At 37.3% G+C, this 21,877-nt stretch overlaps 4 protein-coding genes and 1 non-coding gene across 10 annotated transcripts; 3 read left to right on the top strand and 2 right to left on the bottom strand.

Annotated features, from left to right (window-relative positions):
- Window positions 1-19: 19 nt before the first annotated feature.
- LOC109167682 (L10-interacting MYB domain-containing protein-like) lies at window positions 20-2,302 on the bottom strand. 5 transcript variants are annotated; one of them, XM_019316769.1, is made up of 3 exons: window positions 2,207-2,302; window positions 1,354-1,731; window positions 20-920 (listed from the first exon to the last, which is right to left on the bottom strand). In XM_019316769.1, exons 1-3 carry the CDS (start codon window positions 2,285-2,287, stop codon window positions 387-389), a joined length of 993 nt encoding a protein of 330 aa, XP_019172314.1. In that variant the 5' UTR covers window positions 2,288-2,302; the 3' UTR covers window positions 20-386. The 5 variants fall into 5 exon arrangements, with proteins under 5 accessions (XP_019172314.1, XP_019172315.1, XP_019172316.1 ...); XM_019316770.1 differs by having other exon boundaries at window positions 1,354-1,713; XM_019316771.1 differs by having other exon boundaries at window positions 1,354-1,736; window positions 2,207-2,292.
- A 4,234-nt stretch (window positions 2,303-6,536) lies between these two features.
- Window positions 6,537-6,617, top strand: TRNAL-AAG. Its single transcript has one exon. It is a non-coding gene; the product is annotated as a tRNA-Leu (tRNA).
- A 1,082-nt stretch (window positions 6,618-7,699) lies between these two features.
- On the bottom strand, window positions 7,700-13,198 carry LOC109167681 (cell cycle checkpoint protein RAD17). Its single transcript, XM_019316768.1, has 12 exons — window positions 12,816-13,198; window positions 12,373-12,430; window positions 12,011-12,090; window positions 11,866-11,913; window positions 11,455-11,511; window positions 11,252-11,354; window positions 10,592-10,902; window positions 10,156-10,510; window positions 9,315-9,440; window positions 8,525-8,717; window positions 8,388-8,448; window positions 7,700-8,247 (listed from the first exon to the last, which is right to left on the bottom strand). The coding sequence occupies exons 1-12, from the start codon at window positions 13,035-13,037 to the stop codon at window positions 8,020-8,022; spliced, it is 1,842 nt and encodes a 613-aa protein (XP_019172313.1). The 5' UTR covers window positions 13,038-13,198; the 3' UTR covers window positions 7,700-8,019.
- A 1,474-nt stretch (window positions 13,199-14,672) lies between these two features.
- Window positions 14,673-18,539, top strand: LOC109167479 (3-dehydroquinate synthase, chloroplastic). Its single transcript, XM_019316488.1, has 9 exons — window positions 14,673-14,707; window positions 15,334-15,679; window positions 15,945-16,095; window positions 16,190-16,357; window positions 16,470-16,696; window positions 17,092-17,215; window positions 17,532-17,594; window positions 17,855-17,998; window positions 18,165-18,539. The coding sequence occupies exons 2-9, from the start codon at window positions 15,384-15,386 to the stop codon at window positions 18,294-18,296; spliced, it is 1,305 nt and encodes a 434-aa protein (XP_019172033.1). The 5' UTR covers window positions 14,673-14,707; window positions 15,334-15,383; the 3' UTR covers window positions 18,297-18,539.
- Window positions 18,540-19,136: 597 nt separating this feature from the next.
- On the top strand, window positions 19,137-21,597 carry LOC109167673 (rac-like GTP-binding protein ARAC1). 2 transcript variants are annotated; one of them, XM_019316760.1, is made up of 7 exons: window positions 19,159-19,720; window positions 20,061-20,148; window positions 20,284-20,393; window positions 20,490-20,553; window positions 20,812-20,876; window positions 20,958-21,023; window positions 21,101-21,597. In XM_019316760.1, the coding sequence occupies exons 1-7, from the start codon at window positions 19,622-19,624 to the stop codon at window positions 21,200-21,202; spliced, it is 594 nt and encodes a 197-aa protein (XP_019172305.1). In that variant the 5' UTR covers window positions 19,159-19,621; the 3' UTR covers window positions 21,203-21,597. The 2 variants fall into 2 exon arrangements, with proteins under 2 accessions (XP_019172306.1, XP_019172305.1); XM_019316761.1 differs by lacking the exons at window positions 20,812-20,876; window positions 20,958-21,023; window positions 21,101-21,597 and adding an exon at window positions 20,675-20,753 and having other exon boundaries at window positions 19,137-19,720; window positions 20,490-20,614.
- The last annotated feature ends 280 nt before the right edge of the window (window positions 21,598-21,877 follow it).

Genomic DNA, 21,877 nt, shown 5'->3' with positions numbered 1-21,877 from the left:
ATAAATCTAACATTAATTATGTATGAAATCAAACTTGCAGTTCATTGAAGTCAAATGATTATGATTTATGAATCTCTTTCAACATGGAAAAGACAATGGGTACTATGAATCATTTCACTTTGATTTCTTGTTTTTGTCTTTACAGCTTTCACAAGAAACTAGACCCATAAGCAAAACAATGTATCTATAATATATCTCCTTTAACCTATAGGTTGTAAGAAGTAAAAAAATCGATATCGAAATCTATCATTCCTCTAAATATACTATGTAACAGAGAAATCTAAGACTACAAAATTCGTTTTCTTGGAGAATGCAATAAATGACTACTGAGAGTATCTAACAAAGCACTGATAGGATGGCGCGATCTCCTCGGCCTATCCTATGAATTACTGAATGCGAGAAACTTTGCAATGCAACCAGGTCAACCGCTTCTCACCTTGAAGGGACAAGAATATCTCTCTCGCACTTCTGTTGTTGAACAGATCCAAGGCAGCGAAATAAACTTGGTCATTGACACCTTGTAATTCGTCCAAAGCTCTAATGCAATCGGTTATAGTGTACCTTTCGTTTAACTTCTTGATAGCATCAGCCCTGAGTCTTGAAGCAGCAGCCATCTCCAATATAGCTTTCGCAATGAAATCATCGACCCCCTTACGCCCTTTCTTCCGACTCGAATTTGCAGACGGGTTAGTTGACTGAAGTTTATCTTCTTCCTCAACTCCCATGTCAGCCTCTTCCTCAGATTCTGATGAGGACAGCTTGTCCTCAAACGCAGATGAAGGTTGTGAACCAGAGGGTCGCTCCTTGCTCATAGTAGATCCATTTGACTTCCCTTTTGTCCCGGTTTCAGCAAAGATTGTGTGTAATTGTTTGTAAATAGAGCAGCCCGCACTCCTCAGAGTCTCTGCATCTGGATGTTCCTGATTATTATATTTCATACAACTAGTGATCGATAATTTTCAAGGGAACAAAAAAAGCCTTATTTCTTCCTCAAGTTCTTAGTCATTTGAACCAGCAAGAACTCTAATGTAGTATATACAACAAACGAACTATTATGCATTTATGTGATTTGTGAACCATTGACAAAAACAAAGTAGTTTTCCTGTTTACAACACATGAGAAATTGGGAAAGAGACCTAGTCACCAGAAATACACTAGAACATGTCAAGAAACAGTGAAGGGTTCATCAAGCAGAAAATCAGTTTAATAAATATTGGTCCACATGAATAAAAAGAAAGTAGTTTTCCTATTGACAACACAAGAATGGCCATAACCGTGTCACGAAACAGCAAAGGGTTCATCCAGCAAAAAAATTGTTTGATAGTGTTACACTAGAAAATGGGGGTAACGAACCTTGATGTATGAATCCCATGCCTCATCTGTAGCAACAATGGCACCTGTCGGCTCATCCCACTTGAAATCACTCTGATCAAGTATTGACTTTACAATAGCATAATGCTTCCTAAGGGCAGTATACCGGCTCCTCAATTGCTCCTGGTCCCACGGAAGACCCGTTTCTTTATGAAAATCCTCACAGATGCACTTCCATGCTTCCTTGTTAAAGGATTTATTCTGTTTATTTCCCAAACGCACTTGCTCCGCCATCAGTTCCACCAATATATTAGTGAGGTGTGCATTCCACTTGGCCCTTGATTGAGACTCCGGCTGCTGGGCAGCTACCTGTCTCCTCGAACGAGTAGGCCGGGTAGCCATCTGGTAATGGAGCACAAACTAAGCTAAACGCAACACAGAAGGTAAACACAGTTAATAGTTGAATACATTAGCTTTCGGATTCAAGATTGTTTCATTCAAAAGCTCCGGGTTTTGCATAATCGCACATTCCTTTTACCTTTTTCGTGGTTTCAAACAGCTTGAAATCATAATTCAACAACTTTTTCCTCTCATGCAAGTGAGATAACAAATCAACAAGTTTGCTTCTTTTTTCTCTTTATTTTCAACAAACTGATTGAGCATTGGAGCTTAATAGAACTGCCAAAGCTATTGATACACTTGGGGTAAGTTAAGAACATGCAACTTCTAGCCCTAGCATATCAAATAAAACCCTAGAATTCCAATTAACGCTCAAATTACTACAACTAGGAATCGAAATCCGTGCCCTCTTAGGTTTTCGATCAGATAATTACGCAGGAAAAATGGCATATTGGACAAGAATACGAGGAAAAAGTGAAAAATTAAAGAAATTTACCTCTGAGAAGCCCAAGCAGTAAAATTTGCAGGTCGCCTGTAAAAGAAAAAGATTCTGAATTTCGAGAACCAAACAGGGCATACGGTTTTTCAATGCGGGAGACTGGAGTTAGATGGGTAACGGAAAAAAGGAGAAGAATGTTAAGCGTTTTTGCTTAGCGATCCTTGAATTACTGCGTATTTACCTTTTCTTTAACTCATTTTCACATTTTTCTTCCAAAGGATTTAAATCCTCAATCTCAAGGGTCCCACACCCTGACTCGACAGAACATTTAAGAGGGTGTAAATCTGACTCAATAACTCAACAGACAAAATCAAATGCTAAGACATACAAAGAATCTGATCACTTTGAACATACAAGTCCCACACCCTAACTCGGCAGAACATTTAAGAGGGTGTAAGTCTAACTCAATGACTCAATAGACAAAACTAAATGTCACGATATACAAAGAATCTGATCACTTTGGACATACAAGGGTCCCACACCCTGACTCGACAGAACATTTAAGAGGGTGTAAGTCTGACTCAATGACTTAAGAGACGGAACCAAGTTCCAATACATACAAGGGTCCCACACCTTGACTTGACAGAACATTTAAAAGAATGTAAGTCTGACTCAATGATACAATAAACAGAACCAAACGTCAATACATACAAAGAATTTGATCACTTTGGACATAATATTCACACGATTACCGCCGAGATTCAAACATTTACCTAAGACGGTGTTTGGCAGACTTGAAGAAATGTCCTTTTGTGTTGGTTTTCTTGAAGATCAATTACTTTTGACTCAAATTTGACCCATGCTTCCAAGTTCCACGTAATAATCACAAACTGCAATGCCAACAAAGAATGTGGTCCCAGTGACAGCAAGTTTGTGATGTTTAAGAAAATTATATTTGAATTTTTTATTTATATACAATGAAATACTACGTGAATCTTAAATATATTAGTCAAATCATAATACAATTATCATATATTGAGAATGCTAATGAAATTTTTAGCATCAAAGTAAAAGTGGGATAAAGATTATAAGGCTCTCAATTAATCAAGATGGCCTAAAATCTTAAATTTATTTGTCGTAATGAATTTGAATAAAAACACATATTTATACATGATAAAAAGAATTCAATAATTATGAGTGTATCAATATCATTTATACAAGTGAAATGTCTCAACTATTCTCTAATGTGTCTTCCAATGCGCACCCACCGGCGTTCAAATTCACTTTGAATACATTGAGAATTGTATAGAGAAATTCCTTTGTTGATGATTATACTCGTTTTTGTTAGTTTTAATCGTTGCGTTTGAAATCTGATATTTATAAAGCTTTTGATCTTTTTCGTGTCATGGTAGAACGGTTGTTTTTCTGTTCTATTAAATCTATATAGTCTGATTTAGGGGTGAGTAAATCGTACTCACCTTATTTATGCATAATAGTTGGTAAATCATGCAAGAAAGATAAATCGCATTATGATAGCATTTAGTTTGTGATTTTGGTATCGTATTATTGAATTTGATACTCATTACTATATTCGTTTGTCTATTTCTGTTATCATACTATTCGATTCAAATCATTTAGTAATCATAAAATCAATTACTTGCATCTTTCTTCCCGTACTTTTGAACAATGAGATCAAAAGAGAAAATGGAAAAAAAATATGGAAAACCATTATCCAATGGCTTATGGTCATGACTTCTAACAGGAACACTACGACATTATTATTTATATGCATCTCGTGTAATAAAATCACTACTTTACTAATTATTACCCCTCATTCTTTTGAGTCTAGCACCCCGTGTAATAAAATCACTACTTTACTACCCCATTCTTTTGGACCTAGCGTCCCGGATAATAAATTAAATTAGTATTTTACTACCCCTCATTCTTTTAGACCTAGCACCTCAGATAATAAAATTACTATTTTACTACCCTCATTCTATATATTTATACTCCAACTTGCCGTCCAGACATTCGATCTCGATCACTTCTTTCGTGGTTTGCTTGTCCGCATTCTCCGTCATGGCGGCGGAAAACGTCGACAGTTCAAATCACCATTAAGCATAAAAGAGTAATTTGCGACACAATAACAATTGTCACATGATAATTAGTACACTTACCATACAATGTATGGAGTAGGTCGGAAAACTTAACTCCAAGGTCGGTAATGCTCGTGAATTATTCCTCTCGACGGCTCGCCTGGATACCGAGCAGGTACGCGATACGTATGAATAGAGATATTTATAGACTCTTTTGAATTTATCCGTCGGAGTGAGATAAAATTCAAATGGGTAGTCTTTGTCATTTGTGTAATGACCAGTGGTTTTGACGTGTTAGGTTGCCCATATTAGATTTTCCAATTATATTGTTGCTTCACTTTTAGCTCCTGAATTCTTGATTGTTTGGCTTACTTTTTGTTTTGCCCTCGATTAATATACCTAGGCATACCTCATGAAGCCAGTAGATGTGCCCCTCATGACGACGATGAATCAGTGTGGATGAAGAAGATACATCTTTTGTTGCCATCTCTGCAGTGGAAAACGGGATTTGTGGCTGGAATGAATCGGCCTGGGACTGGCCTCGAGGGCCCTTGGTCTTTTCCTAGGCCCCTCGTGACCTCTTCAGAACATCTCTCTCTGCTAACCCCCATGTCACTGGCTTCTTGGGCCCTTGGTTATGGGCTCTTAGACCCAGGTCTCTATTCTTGAGTCATTTCCAATATCTCCATCATCAACATATTTTATATTCTCGTTAGAACCTTAACAACATTTACTCTTATATAATTTAATAGATAGTAGATTGGCACTCATTTGGGCTCATAACTCCCCCTAATACCGTGAAATGATCTTCATGATGTATGCAGTTAGCGTATTTATTGATCCTTTATTATGGGCTTTGACGCGACTTCATTAACCTTAATTGATTAATTTTATAATTTATTTAATTATATATATATATATATATATATATATATATATATATATATATATATATATATATATATATATCAAGGTTGCAGTAGGCGCTAGGCGCTAGTCGGGCGGCCGGGCAGCGCCTAGCGCCTAGGCGGTCTAGGCGGCGCCTAGGCGGATTCTAGGCGGGGCTAGGCGGGCACCAAAAAAATTAAAAAAAATAGTGACAGACTTGTAGTTCGACAATTATAATGAGGTTGTTTTCAACGTTCACTCAAATAACACATCTAAATAAATGAAATAATGATAATTTATAAGTCATAATGTCATAATAATATTAAAATCAATAATTAATGAAAGACGACATCGGTCAAAATCGGTCAAAATCAGACAAAATCGGTCAAAATTGGTCAAAAACGGTCAAAATCGGACGAAATCGGTCGACTCGGCCGAGTTGGCCGAGTTGACCGACTCGGCCGAGTTTGACCGCCTAGGCGGCCGACCGAGTTTTGGCCGCCTATAGGCCAAAACTCCAAGGTAAGTGGCCGCCTAGCGCCTAGGCGGGCGCCTAGGCGGCTAGGCGGCCGAGTTTTACATCACTGATATATATATATATATATATATATATATATATATACACTATTCTTGGGATAAAATATAGATTTAATGATTCATTAACCGGAATTAGTTAAACACTAGATGAGTAATACTACATAAAGTAGGATTAAAGAAATGCATTTGTTAATGATTGTTCTGTAGGTGATAGGAACCCTTAATATGCTTTTTTGTCTGAAAATTGTTTGTATTCAATAAGGTGATAGGAAGCCTTAATATGAATTCCTTCGGGTCCCTTTCAAACTCGTAGGCCTTCAAATCACTAAAGATTTGAGATGTCTGAATCGCTTTGGGATCTCGGTGGTCACGCACTAACGCATGGCTATAACCTTCATTTTTCAAGATTTGAGTATCTCTCCAAAATGAAAGTCTAATCTAACTCTCCCAAAAGTCAATTCATTGGGCCCTTTAAATACTTCATGCCCATGGGTCAAGAAAGCCAATTTTGTATGTCATTTAATTCCGAAAACGTCTCAAGGGATGTAAAATGGTATTCATGAACTAGTGAAGGATAGAGAAATTGAATTAAAGAATCTTATAAATTTAGTTAACCCCTAATTTTGGAATCAAATGCGGATTCACTCCAAATCCGCTCCATGCTCACCCATCCCTTTCATTTTTGAGAGAGTAGGAGTTCATCTTCCACCACCTAAGCACATCAAATTCAACAGTTTCTTCCACTTCCATAATATTTTCACTCAAATAAATCTACAGTTCAGTCTGCATACTGCTTCCACCACCACTCTCCATATTTTAACAATGTTGTGATGTCAGTTTCCATCTACACACAATGTTTTATCAATGTTGAGATGGCCGAGTTGGTCTAAGGTGCCAAATTAAGGTTCTGGTCCGAAAGGGCGTGGGTTCAAATCCCACTCTCAACATACAATTTTTTTTATTTATTGAAGGAGCTGATTTTGTACGCGTCCGCTTCCTGCCATCTGACACTAACCAACAAGCCCTTGTATGGATCCGCAGTGCACCAGGCAACCTTGTACGCCATGACTGACAAGGCAACCTTAGCTTGTATGGATCCGCAGTGCACATATAAAAACATCCATATCCGCAGTGCATATGCAAAAATCCATCGTCGGAAAATCACCACTAATCGTAACGGTCAAATACAAGAATCATACTTCACCCACTCAACCAACACTTCAAGGGAGTAGAGTGAGGGAATTCGTAACTGTCAAATACAAAAATCATACTTCACCCAGAACACTTCAAAGGAGTAGAGTGAGGGAAGTACCTTGCCTTGAAGACTTTTGAAACCAGAGAATCAAGAAATTTGAGGAGTCTCTAGACTTGTTTTCCAATCATAGCTAAGTTAAACTCTCACATTTTGCGAAAACCAAGACCCCCTACACAATTAAGATCCGTTTAGAAAGTATGAAAATGATTTTGGAAAATATTTTTTGAAAAATAAGTCACTTTTCAAAAACATTTTCATTTTCAATGTTTGTTTGCATTATAAAAGACTGTACTGGTGTGTTTAGTTCATTTTTTAAAAATTGAGTAGAATTGTATAATTAAACATTTTAAATATTTTATTTAGAATATAAAAATAAAAATATTTATAATAATATTATTTATCAAAAAAAAATTGATTTCCGCTGAAAACCAGAACAGCCGTGGTTTTCGGCGGAAGTGTTGGCGGAAAATGACTCCTACCAAAATACCTACATTTTCCCCCATCAACAAAAAATATTTTCTGTTGACTGAATTTTTCTATTGCATTCAAACACTAAAAATTCGAAAAACAATTTTCAAAAGTCATTTTTTGAATTTTCAAACATACCCTTAGGGGAACACATTCAAGAGTCCACATTCTACTCCAAGATTGCCACCGAATACCTTTCCCTCCTTTTTGCATAGCACCCCACCAGTACACATTCATAATGGATTCAATCTCTTCACAAAGCCACTTTCTTATTGAACAATGAGAGGATTAATTTCTTCTGAAACATTTTGAAGATTGAACCAAATATTAATTCATTTACTCCAATTGCTGGTGTCAAGATGGCCAAGTTCCAAGCAAATGAGGCACTTGATGTTCTCGGAAGCTTTAATGCTTGACCAACCATGCAAACTATAGCTAGGCAAACTTCTTAGAGGCCACCGAGAAAAAGGTTTTCTCAAACTTACAAAAACCGGTGGCGCTATTCTATCAGGAAAATAAAATGAACAAAAACTAACAGAATATTTAAGCTATGTACACAATTTACAGATGACAAGATCAAATTTGGAACTACTCTGACCCCAGGAAATTTGTCAAGCATCAGTGGATTACCAATCTTCTATTTCATCATCAGATATGTCCTCGCTTCTATCATCCAAAGACAAACTATTGGAGTCATTTCCAATCGTGTCCTCAAAAGATTGTTCAGCTTCAAAATCTCCACATGCTCTATGTCCAAGCCATCTAAGAACAGGTTTAAGCTCTGTTGCAATTACCAACTGTGTAGACATGTATTCACTGTTACAATAATAACCTCTCTGGCTCAACATTTGACCCTGTGGAGGTAATCAGAGAATTCACAAAATGAACAACAAAGAAACAAATGAGAAGGGAAGAGAAAAAAGGTAACTAAAAGCCTTATTGCAGAAGTACATCAAGAAAATATATCTGATAAATTTGCCTTCTATAAACTAACCTTATTGTGCCACAAGGATTGCTCAATTTGCCACAGTTTTGGCCGTCGAATGGCATGCCACCTGCAGATTTACCATATTGTAACATATTCTAAGTGAACTTCAGATTAAAAAGCAATCAGGATAGCATACACCATACCTGGATGGTGATGGATGAGAATTACCAAATAACACTCCCCGAGTAGCAACTGAAGCAGCAGCTAACTGTAGAAGATTCTGAGTCTCAAAACTTCTGGCTTCATTGGGTGATGCAAGAAGGATATCAGCATCGCTTAAATAAGATGATACAACCCAGGCATCATCTGTAGCTTCTTCACTTAAAAAGTCTAACACTGCAAGAAGATGATAAAACACGTGCTCAAAACCAATACCCATTGTTTGTAACTTCATAGTTTTATCTCTCTTCTATATACATAAACTTGATATAAAGATATACTGACATGCTAGTATTTCATTTAAATCATAAATTTCCTATTCAACCAAGATTCTCAAGATGGGCTAAACAATTTTTTTAAGGTAAAGAAATTACTATTAAGAAAAGAGAGGAGAAAATAAAGACTATTTAAGAGAGCCAAGAGTCCAAAAAGAATAAAAGAAAAAAAAAATCAAAAGAAACTTCCTAACTTTCATCAGTGCACCATTTTTCATGAATTATGTTTAGGAAAAGCCTTTCATGTCACAATTGTAGTACATATTCAAGGAACTCATTTTACCTCCAGTAGGATGTCCTTAAATAAATTTCAACAATTAGCCAAAGGCAAACTTTTGAGCTTTTCATTACTTGATGAGATGAATTCAAATGATTACTTTGAAATGAACTTATCTAAACCAGAAAGCATTAACAGGTAGTAATGAGGCATCCTTGAGTTTTTCACTATTTCATGCAATAAAGCATAACAAGCCTAAGTATTCAAATACAAATATTTTACCATTCTCATGCAGAAAATCAGTAATAGGCCTTGCTTGGCCATGTGCTTGAGAAAGAACAACTTCTGGAGCCTCCATCTTTAGCGGCAAGCGCATGAATTTCTCCTTTAAAACAAATATACCTCTATCTGGAACCATGTAACTAAACAGAATTAGATTACCACAGCATGCAATGTTCCAAGGATTTAGAATAGATGCATGAAGTTACTTCTACAGTATCTTACATGTTTACAGCAAATTATCTAGCCATCTGACACTACAGTTATACTTCTAAATCTGAAAAACTGAAATATGACAGTTAGAAAGTGATTGTGCAGGAAACAATCTATTATTAGTGGCTAAAGTGGGGTCAAAGACTCAAAGTGAAAGGAGGATCTGTAACTGCAAGCTTTTGCAGCAATGTCTAAATTAGTTCATCACTGCAAGTAGTCAAAAAAAGTTCATCTGCAGTTTGCAAACTCCAACAACTGTAATTATGTATTGGGAATGGTTTCATCTTTATTCCTTGGTATAAATGAAGAGAATGAAAATTCCATGTCAACCAATAAAAGGCTTCTAAAGTGCATTTACAGGTCCTGACTTCAGCCATATTTAGTTACACTGTACTTCAGATAAACTTTACCATTGATTTACATTTTTCTGAAACTTACACTTTCTGAAGGCAATCAAAGCATGCATGTAGGGAGAAAAGGTTTTCTAAATATACTACTTAACAAATAAAAGATAAAAAGAAGGAAAATTTATTATTCCTTTAGACTGGGTAATGAAGTCAATATCCTCAGAAGTCAGAGCCCCATTTAAACTTGAAAAACCATTAGCCAATATAAAATTCATTTATCATACCTGATGCACCAGTATCTTCACTCTCTCTTTTGTTGTGTAGAAATTTCCCCAATGCATGAAATAAAGAAAGGGTTTCATCTCTCCCAAATGTCAAAGAAATCCGATCATCTGAAGTACTGACATCATCTGAGCTTCCTTTTGAAGGAACAGAGTAACAACTGGAGGAAGGTAGAGAAGGCATTGGATGCTGGTTCAAGCAGAAATACTGTAAAGATGTAATTGCATTCCTCATATCACCTCCGCTTGCTTTTGCTATTGCTTCAATTGAATCAGCACTAACTTCAACCTGTTCCATTCGGCATATTTTTGCAAGAACTTTTTTCATAGAATTGACTGTTATTGGATTGAAGGTGACCTGAAATTTTCTACAGTTTAGTTAAAAACCAACAGACTAGAAGGAATTAAGCTGCATCTTAAATAGTTTAAGGAATGCAACCTTACAAGCTCCAGCATATTCAAGAGACTGAAGGAGTTCCTCTGGGTAGCGCATGTTGAAGTCTGCAGAGTCAACCTTGCTATATTCTGTGAACAATATGGCTGTCGGAATACGAACTGATTGCACAAGAAGAGTTAAGCACCTATTAAGCCTTTCATAAGCAACTTTTCCATTTACAACTGGAAGATCATCAATTAAGAGTATAACTGGTGCTAGTGGTCGTCCAGTTACAGATGAGGAAATTAATCCATACTTTCTCGTCCTTTCAGCAAAACTTTCAAACTCTTCCAGCTTGGACATGTACCGTAGGCCTAGATCAAATCAATGAAATTACAATCATTACAAAAGATAGTGGCTACACACCACACATGAGGAGAAACATAATTCCATATTAAACCATGGCAATTCCCAAATGTAAACTACACACACACAAGAAGAAACAGAATTTACTGGTGCCTCCTCTTGCGGGCATTCATAAATGACAGATAATGACATGATTCAATTTCATTCTGTGAAAATAACCAAATGAATAACTATTAACTACACACTAACCAGAATAAAGACGAGAATGTACAGATGTCTCTTCTTGCAGGCATTCATAAACGAGTATTATGTGCAATGCCAATGGTTGTGTGAATATAAAGTACAGGTGCAAAATACCTGAGTTGGAATGATGCAAATGTTCTTTCCAAATCGTCGGAGTGGGAGTATTCCATTCACAAATAGTGGCTCCAAGATGTAATGCAATAGCATGAACAGTTGCCTTTGAGATGTCAAACAGCAATCCATATTCATGTGAGTGGAAAGATCAAGAGATAATTTCAAATGCAGCAAAAATGATTCATAAATATAAAAAAACTTACAGATTTTCCAACTCCAGCAGGTCCAGCAATTAGAAGAACATTATTAAAGGAACTATCCTGCACCCAGTATATAGCAATATTAGATCTCAAGAGGCACAACAGTCACAATGTCCAGAAGCAGGCAAGTACAAAAAGTTTTATAAACATTATTCAAAATCCATCAGAAAGCATCAAATATTCACATGTCTCATGGCATCAAGTTTTTCAATCAAACATAAATGTATGGCTAAAAAACAGAACTGACGATACAATATTATTTACCCTATGCTGAATGTCATCCAATGTAGGACTAATGGTCTAGTATGATGTTAACTAAAACAGATTAAGTTATATGAAACATTAAGTCCAGGAAAAGACACAAACTGAATGAAATGCAAGTCATGTTTGCCTCTTTCATAATGACATCAGTACCATTCTAGTTATCAGTCTCTCCTCAAACCATGTTTTGACCTCTTCAACCTGCAAGATCAGAAGTGTTTTAGCTAGAGAAAAATAAGTAAAGTGTGTCAGTTAAAACAATCAAAAGTAGATACTGTAGAATTCGAACAGTCCATACCTTCTTCTTGTGAACAGCAACCTCTTCCAGAGAACAAGGCTTGTATTTATCAACCCACAAGTCAGTGCTGCTATCATGACCTACTCCATTTTTATATTATTTAATCTTTAGTTGACAAACTATGGAACTTAAAGGGGTTGTAAAAGATTAAGAGAAATAGAGAATCAGAACTGGAAGTGTTAAAGAAAGTTATGCAAGAGAACTAGGCATGGGTGAAAGTATACTGAAAGTGTTAAAAGATGAGCATTATATTTGCTATTATTATTATATATTATGCTTTCTCTCTCTCTCAAAAGGTCTGCTAAATAAAAAGATCAAATGCAACAAACAGATATTAATGCTGAAGATCTAAATTAGCATACCAGTAGATACCTTGAACTCATTGAACCCCATGTCAAATTCTTCACAAAACCTTTTTATCTGCATTCAGCATTATCACAATTTATGAACAGAAGGTTAAGCAAAAACATAAACAATGATCCCAATAATTAAATCCCTCTATGACTGTCACCTCACAGAATCCCGGCACTATCAATGTAAGGCAAAAAGGTCAATACAAACACAAGAGCAGCAGAGCATGACCACCACATAATGTAGCAGAGCATTTACAGCATGCTAAACAAGTTGTCAAGGAAAGCTATCGGGGGAATGAGCTGACCAGATTGTATTTCTGCACTTCTTCACCTAACGTTTGCGCTCATTCCAGTTAAATGAAGTACTACAATGCATTGATTTCATACTAATAGCCAAAACGTATAAGCAGAAGTTAAAAGGAAATGGGAAGTGGTCGAATGCCGAAGCTCACCTCGTCGAACCCACTGTGATTTTGGGAGTGACGCGGAAGCGAACTCGAAAGCGGGGCTTTCTTCGCTCTCTTAGGGTTCCTTCTCGGAACAGACGCCGACTTCGACTTCGAATTCGATTTCAGCTTCGAGTTGCGGAGATTCGATTTCAATAAAAGGTCTCCTTCTTCGTCATTGTCGGATGATGAAATGACAATGGCGGCGCTCCTCTTGCCCTTCCCCATCTCCGCCGGAAACTGAAATCTATGCGGCAACAGGGACAGTGATTCCGCCTGAACCCTAGGCTGTGAACTGTGAAGTGATGAGAAACCAGATGTCAGAGGTGGACGACGGAGAATTGGTTTGGGGGGAAAACGCGGGTATTTTAACACGAAATTCCGGGTGATTCTATATAGCGGTATGGCGTACTACATAAGCTTCTGACTTCTGCAATTTTTTATTTTTTTTTTAATAAGAATGAAATAGGTCATCTATGAATTTTTCAAGTTACTGGTTATCCCAAATTTTAAATATTTTTTAAAAATAATTATTTAAAATATTTTTTTTTAAAGAAAAAAACTTTGTTGAAACTCCTCTCATCCATGAGACAATACCCACTAGGCCCCAAAGTTCAATCGTTATGCTGTGCATCCGTATGCACCATGCATGGTGCATGGTGTATACGGATGCCAAAATGACGTCGTTTTATTAAAAAACGCGTGTCTCCCCTTTAAAAAAATTCAGGTTCGTTTTTTTTAAGGGGAGACGCGCGTTTTATTAAAACGACGTTGTTTTTGCATTCGTATGCACCATGCATGGTGCATACGGATGCACAACATAATTTGCTCCCAAAGTTTAGCCTAAAAAGTTCGTAGTTAGCCCAATTTTGACAATGAAATTAACAACTTAGTTGCCATTATGATCTTTGATCAATCATTCCGAACTAGTCAGACCGTAATTAGCTTTCCTTGTCATGTACTCATGTCTATATTCAATTTCACCCAACCTCCCTGGGGTCCAACCCGCCCAACAAATACTACTTCCCACCACCACAACAATGTTCCTAAGAAGCCTACTTGCCTCATCCGCCAATCTAGTAGTCATCTCCACCACCTTAGTTGCCCATTTAAACTTTCCATTAAACACCCAGTCATTCCATGCTTCCAATATATTCCAAAAGCATGTAAGGGAATTTAGTGTTCCAGTTGATTCGATCCCACAACGATCTGTGCCCAAGCAGTTGATCTTAACCTATGACGCTATGCCTCTCACCGGGGTCTATTGAACATGAACAAGGTTAAGACATCTAGACCAACCATCTTTAGCAAAATAAGAATTGATAAACATATTTCGAAGGGATTCATATTCGTGGTGGCACCTCGGGCACTCGCCGCTCTCTACCAAGCTCTATCTATGTTCGATCTTGGCTAGTGAGGAGTTTCCCTTTCATAATTAGCCAAACAAAAGATTGATCCTCTCGATACACTTGAGCTTCCAAAATCCATCAAGGGTCTTGCCCATCATCCCTATCACCTATAATGGCACAATAACTCGAAGAAATCGTAAATTTATTAAACGGAGAAGATGTATAAGTCAACTTGTTTGAAGTTGTGTCACTGCGGACACACCTGAAAAGAAATTTGTTGATTTCCAATTGGACAATCTTTTTTCTTATAATATCTAACATGTTAAGTACTATTTTCATTTTTTTAAATTTAAGAGTTTAATAACTCAATAATTTTTTGTTTAAAAGCCTAATTACACTATTGCTACTCATTTAAATCCCATATAACCAATTTTCCCGGACTACTACCAACTATAAATAATAAAATAATCACTAAATTGTTTGGTTTACTCTTTTCCCACCTTCACCTACCCCATTCTGAGTTTCTCCCATCGACCTAACAATATTAACTAGGGATGACAATTCTACCCACACTCAACGGGTTCCCCGCATTCCCGTCTTTACGGGTATTAAAATACCCGTACAATTTGGGTAATGGGTGCAGATATGGGGGAAATTTATATACCCGCACGGGTATGGGGGTGGGTGTGGGGGGAGGTATCCCCGCCCCGCACCCGCACTTATATATATTGTTATTAGTATTCATTTATTATATAAGTTTATGTATATTTTATAATTGAAAATGAATAATGAATTAAACTTCTTAGTTTTTTGTTTATGAAATTTGAATAGGAACAACACAAATAACATAATGAGTAAACACTTAATACAATTTATACTATCAACACAATTTTAGTTCCAATTAAGAACTAACTTCATTGGCTCTTATTAAATTTTAGAGTTATGTTCAAACTTATAAAAAAATCAATGTGATAATTACAATTGTAGTATAAAATTTTTATTAGATTTAAGTGTAATATAAATAATTATAGTTGAGGGTTGGGTATTACTCGCAGCAAAATCCCTGCGGAGCGGATATGGAAGAAGAATTTTATTACCCGCACGAGTGCGGGTGCGAGTACGGAAAATGGGTTAGAAATGCGGGTGCGGGATACGTCCCCGCACCCACCCCGTACACTTGATTTAATTTAACAATATTTCAGCGCCAACTTCTTTCTGGGTTCTCATGGCTTCCTCTTTCTGTTCACCCAAAAATGCCCTCTTTCTTTCAAGCTCCACCAAATCCACCCTGCGTGATTGCCCCGTGCGCTTTCCTGCCTGCAATGCTTTTCATTCACGGCGGCGTTTAGAGTCTGCCACCCGACTGAAAGTCAGTGCCAGCTCCCCAGCTCCGGCGGTGGATCAGTCGCCTAGTAGAGCTGCGTCCCGGGCACCCACGGTCGTTGAGGTTGATTTGGGTAACCGGAGCTACCCGATTTACATCGGGTCTGGACTCCTTGATCAACCTGAGCTCCTTCAAAGGTCATTTCGATTCCTTCCCGCCCTCATTTTATTTCCTTACAATTTGTAGAACATCTTCAGTATTAGGGCCACTTCGTTATAACTGAATTACTTAGCTGGGAATATTTTTGCCAATTTCCTAGCTGCTATGCTTATTGCCTTAGCATAACACTGAAGTTACAGAATCGAATTAACTTTTATCATGTTGTAGTTCATCCATCATTTACTTATTTCTTTAGAGTTCTTTTATGTATTCTAAAATCATGAAAAGTTTTCTTTATTGTAGGCATATTCATGGAAAGAGAGTTCTTGTTGTGACAAACACAACCATTGCTCCATTGTATTTGGATAAAACTATTAGTGCTTTAACAGATGGGAATCCTAATGTTAGTGTTGAAAGTGTGATTTTGCCAGATGGAGAGCAGTTTAAGAACATGGTACGCATCTTGAGGCCTTAATAGAATGAAATTCAAGAGAAAAAAAAAAAAGATGGTTAATAGTTTTCGCTGATTTGTGGTTATGCCATTATAGGAAAATCTCATGAAAATCTTTGATAAATCGATTGAATCACGATTGGATAGGCGATGTACTTTTGTTGCCCTTGGTGGTGGAGTAATTGGTGATATGTGTGGGTATGCTGCTGCTTCATACCTTCGAGGAGTCAATTTCATTCAGATTCCTACAACTGTTATGGCACAGGTTGGTTGAGTTTAGAGTTTTGCAGTGTAATTTCATACGGGACTGAAGAAAAAGGATATGCACTCTCGTGACATCAAATAATTTTTATTTCTTGTTCTTTCATTGCATTTAGGTAGATTCTTCAGTTGGTGGAAAAACTGGCATTAACCACCCACTTGGTAAAAATATGATCGGTGCATTCTACCAACCCCAATGTGTGCTTGTAGACACGGATACTTTGAAAACTCTACCAGACAGAGAATTAGCTTCTGGTCTTGCTGAGGTTATAAAATATGGACTTATTAGAGATGCTGAATTTTTTGAGTGGCAAGAGAAGAATATGCCATCTTTGCTAGCAAGGTAAAAATTATAGTCATGTATTTTCCTCTCAGCTTCCTATTGCCTACATGCTTGACTTCTATGATTGCTTTGTTTATCAGCGATTATAAATGAATTGTTCTTGAAATGAATGATTTTTTTTTTTAAATAAAAGGCTAATTCATTAATCATAAACAGAAATGTTTACAATACAGATCATTAGAATGACAGTGCATTCTTTATAGTCAAGACATAAAAACAAATTTCCTAGCAATATTATAGAAAACTTGGATCGCGGACTGTTTTATAAATTTGAAGCCGAAGTTGTTGGATGAACTCGATGCTTCTTCACAGATCTGGTCAAACATAGCCAAGCCTGCTGAAAGTTGAATATTTGATGGAAATTTCAATTGTAATTGAAAGAGGTGTTCTTGCAGGGACCCAAGTGCATTTGCTTACGCTATCAAACGTTCCTGTGAAAACAAGGCTGAGGTGGTGTCCTTGGATGAAAAGGAAAGTGGATTAAGGGCAACACTGAACTTGGGTCACACCTTTGGCCATGTAAGGCTTTTGGTATTATTATTGTGATACTATATTTTTTAGAAAGGGCTTGGCTTGCCATTGTCTCCTCAACTACTTTTGTGCTACATCTTTTCCGCTTAATGTTTTTGGTTGACGCTATTCATATATCAAGCATGATCCCTGCTTGAAAATTTCTCTGTTCTTTCACTGAGGAGATAGCTTACACTCTTTTCTCAAATCATTTTAATAGTCCTCTGCTACCCAAGTATCTAACTTGCAAAGTTGAACCCATCTAGTCTTTGCAAGAACTTGTATTTTCACAGCATTGTGATACTTCCATTATTTCCATTTGTAGGCAATAGAAACTGGTTTTGGCTATGGTCAATGGCTACATGGAGAAGCTGTCGCAGCTGGAACGGTATCTTTTGTGTTTTATTCTTGCACATATCCACGAGAATATGGGCATTCACTAATTGCCTTTATTGATTCTGGCGACCTATTAAACTGTTTTGGTACCCCTTTCCTCAATCAATGACTAACTCCCAATATCTCCACATAGTGCCCAACTTGAACAAGGGGGGGACCAAAAAGAGAGAGTTCAGAAGTGGGGCTGGGTCACTCTTTAGTCCCAAATTTGTGAAATTTATGCTAACTAATATTTAATGATAATTATTTCAGGTTATGGCTGTTGATATGTCACATCGCTTAGGATGGATTGACGACTTATTAGCACAGCGTGTTGGTAATATCCTTAAAGAGGCAAAGTTGCCCAATGCACCACCAAAAACCATGACTGTCGAGATGTTCAAGTCTATCATGGCAGTAAGAAAATTCAAAATTATATTGCTTGAACAACATTTGTGAACACATAACTATTAGCGTCATATTTTGATTATCCTAGATGCTTAAAACAGCGGGTCAAATGAAGTGGATTCATGCAACCACTTCTTCTCCTAGTTCTTCAGCTTACATAAGCTTTAAATGGCAGGTCGATAAGAAAGTGGCTGATGGGAGGCTTAGACTCATCCTTTTGAAAGGTCCACTCGGCAACTGTGTATTCACTGGCGACTATGACAAAAAGGCCCTCGATGAAACTCTTCACGCATTCTGCAAATCCTAATCTATCCGCAAATCAGATACTATGAAGGTTGGATGATTTGCCTTCTGTCTCAACTCCTTTCTGAATGAGGGACAACCTCAACAGGCTGCACTGATGTAGAGTGACTCTCCAGAATGCATCTCAAATCTCTTCAAATATTTGTGTTCTGATTCTTGCATATGTTTTGGATGTAATCTTCATTAGTGGTGCTCATCAAATTCTGTATTGTTCTAGTCAACCTTGTAATTGGATTAGGTATACACATAATATCCTTTTCTTCCTATGAAATAATGTTTGAATAATAAACATTTTATATTTGGGGTGACCTGCTAGAAACTTACAGAACCTGTAAATTGGACTAATTCATAAAATTAGCTAGTTAGGGAGGGATTCAATTGTAATTTTTTTAAAGGTTCAGTGGCATAATTGCATTATTTGCCCAGTTTGATTGTCTATTTGACTCTTATTCGTAAAATATTTCTTCAAAAATTTTGCTAGATAATGATATGACATGTTACATTAATTAATTCGAAACAGACTCTTTTAAGCACGGGAGATATTAAATGAGTGAAGTGTGATTCTTAAGTTAGCCCGGAGTATAAAATTTGGTACAACTTTTAGTCTATCTAATAAGATCCTGTTTGTGGGGAAGGGGAATATGTATGTATATATATGCATATTGAATATTTGAATACATATGTGTGATAGTGACCAAATAAATGTTCAAATAAAATTCGAATTTGAATTTTTGAAAAAAAAAAAAAGAAAAGAAAAAGAAAAGTTGCATGGGTTGTTGTGTTGGAAAGGATTGAGCAACTAAAATTTAAAAAAGAGGAGGCAAATGAGGCCCACAAATTTTTACGTTGCGGGAAAAGCGCGGAGAACTATCCAATCAGAGCCATTAACAGTACGGCTTGATTGGCTGGCAGGGTAGACGTGGACGGATATTGGTTGGACGGCCGCCTCTCTCGCTCGTCCGTTAGCTCCTCCCTCTTCCAACGCTTCAACGGCATTATTTCCCGGCCAACACCCACCCCTCCTTACTTTCTCTCTCTAGATCTCGGATCCCAGCTCTACTCTTCCCCGTCATCCCCCGATTCCGCCATTTCTCTTCTTCAACATCGCGCTCTGTTGTCTCCGGAAACTAGGGTTAGGGTTGCTCTCTCGGAGGCTCGCTCGCTGGTTTGTATGTTTGTTGCGTGTTTTTTTGGTGCTTGAGCTGTTCGCCAGGGATTGGAGAGGTTTCAGAGGCGTATGTGCGTCGGAATTACGTGTGAAAAAATAGGTACATTTTGAATTCGGTTCAGGTCTTCTGAGGTGGTAGAAGAAGATCTGAGGCTTTCAGGATGAGCGCGTCCAGGTTCATCAAGTGCGTCACGGTGGGCGATGGTGCCGTTGGCAAGACCTGCCTCTTGATTTCCTACACCAGCAACACTTTCCCCACGGTTCATCCTCTTTCTTCCTCAGTTTGTTTAATTTTTCGTTTTTGTAAGCTTTCCAGAATCCTGTTTTACTTCCAATGTGAGCTTTAGTATTGCGTATCCGCCTCTCGTTTGATATGCTTTTTAATACTCCCAGTGGCTCAGATGTGCAACATTATTCTGAGTTTTTGGAAAGTTGTTGTTTATATATCCAATTACTAACATTAAATCTTTTTCTTCCGTTATAAAAGGAACTTTTGGAAGTTTTTCCTCTGATTTTAATGTATGTTGTATAAGACTTGCATGGAAAGGGTTCAGATTCTGGCCAAATTGTAATTTCTTCTCTGTTCATAATGTGCAACAGGATTATGTCCCAACTGTGTTTGACAATTTCAGTGCAAATGTGGTTGTCAATGGGGCTACCGTTAACCTTGGGTTATGGGATACTGCAGGTAACCATTTCAAATCCCATTGTATTCTATTGCTATTAAGAGATTTGGGGTACATATACTTGTGTGCATTCTTATACATTTGTGTGTTTACATGTATCTCACCACTACGAATCTGTGTTTGTTATGCATAAACAGGACAGGAGGATTACAACAGACTAAGACCTTTGAGTTACCGTGGAGCTGATGTTTTCATTTTGGCATTTTCTCTCATTAGTAAGGCCAGCTATGAAAATGTTTCTAAAAAGGTAAGGAGTTGATGGCTGTTATAGTACCATTTTTTTTTTTTCATTTTGGTGTTACTTAATCGGAAATTATTTATGGTTTGATGAATCTCTTGCCAGTGGATTCCTGAGTTGAAGCATTATGCCCCTGGTGTCCCAATTGTTCTTGTTGGAACAAAACTTGGTGAGAATGATGTCTCTACCTTGTTTATGATTTTGAAACTATTGCAGTTTAGACTGTTAGTTACCAGGATTGCACATCAACTTAAATGGGTTTAATCATGTCATTTGTGTCCTTTAGACTAGAGAGAATTGTCTTCTAGTTCTCTCTGCTTGTGCGATCTAGTATCATTGGTTCCAATATCTTGATGGTGTTCTAAGTCTCCTGTGCTCGAGAATAGACTGCTAATTGTTTCTTGTCAATCAATTATAATGGACTCAGATCTTCGGGATGATAACCAATTCTTTGTAGACCATCCTGGTGCTGTGCCAATTACCACTGCTCAGGTAACGACTACTGCTATTCTTATGTTCAGTTGCTGAAAGTGTGCCATATTTTAAATTGTTCGACTTTGTTTGAATGTCAAGGGCGAGGAGCTTAAAAAATTGATTGCTGCACCTGCCTACATAGAATGCAGTTCAAAAACACAGGAGGTTTGTTGTTTTAGCTTTATTTTACAAAATCATCTCAATTGATTTCCAGTGAAGCTTATCTAGTTAGGCCATTGCAGAATGTGAAAGGAGTGTTTGATGCTGCCATCAAAGTTGTGCTGGCACCACCCAAGGGGAAGAAAAAGAAGGCAAAGGGTCAGAGATCTTGCTCGATCTTGTGATTTTGACGTCAGGGGCGAAGGATCACTTACCACTATTGCTGTTGTTATACCCTCCTTGGTGTCCTTTTTCTGTTGTTTCCAATTGCCTCAGAGGAAGTAGGAGGTCCTCCCTTGTTAACGTCTGCAGTCAAAGTGCTTGTGATAATATGGGCTTCCCAGTCTCTAACAATTTAAGTAAGCCAAGCGCACCTCCTCGTCTTAGGCCACTCTGTCGTGCCCTCTCTCTCTCTCCATTTTGATTTGCTGTTGTTTTTATGTATTTATGACTGTGAAAACCAAACCATTCAGGGAGACATATTTTTGTGCAGTGTTGTTGCCTTTTTTTCAATTTTTTTTTTTTAATATTTGTTATACATTTCCATTTCCTCAATTCATAAACCAGTTGTTATTCTTCATCATTTCCCCACTAAATTACACTCTGCTGAAAATCTGCATTCTCTGCTATTTGCTCTGTAGCTTTGGTAGTTATGGTGATTGGTGCGATATAGGGAGTATTTGGTAAATAGCTGTTAGCTGATTGGGTTAGTGGGTTTGATTAGTTGATAGTATGTGTTGATTGTAGAAAATTGAGCTAAATAATTATATGCAAAAGGTAAAAACTTGTGAGAGACTGCCTCACGGATCTTTGTCTGTGAGACGGGTCGGGTCAAGATGAAATGTAATATTTGGCATTAC

Source organism: Ipomoea nil, unplaced genomic scaffold, assembly GCF_001879475.1.
Source record: "Ipomoea nil cultivar Tokyo-kokei standard unplaced genomic scaffold, Asagao_1.1 scaffold3169, whole genome shotgun sequence".
In the NCBI taxonomy this organism is placed as follows: Eukaryota; Viridiplantae; Streptophyta; class Magnoliopsida; order Solanales; family Convolvulaceae; genus Ipomoea; species Ipomoea nil.
The sequence above is the reverse complement of the archived record's forward strand: the minus strand, read 5'-3'. Positions and strand labels throughout refer to the sequence as shown.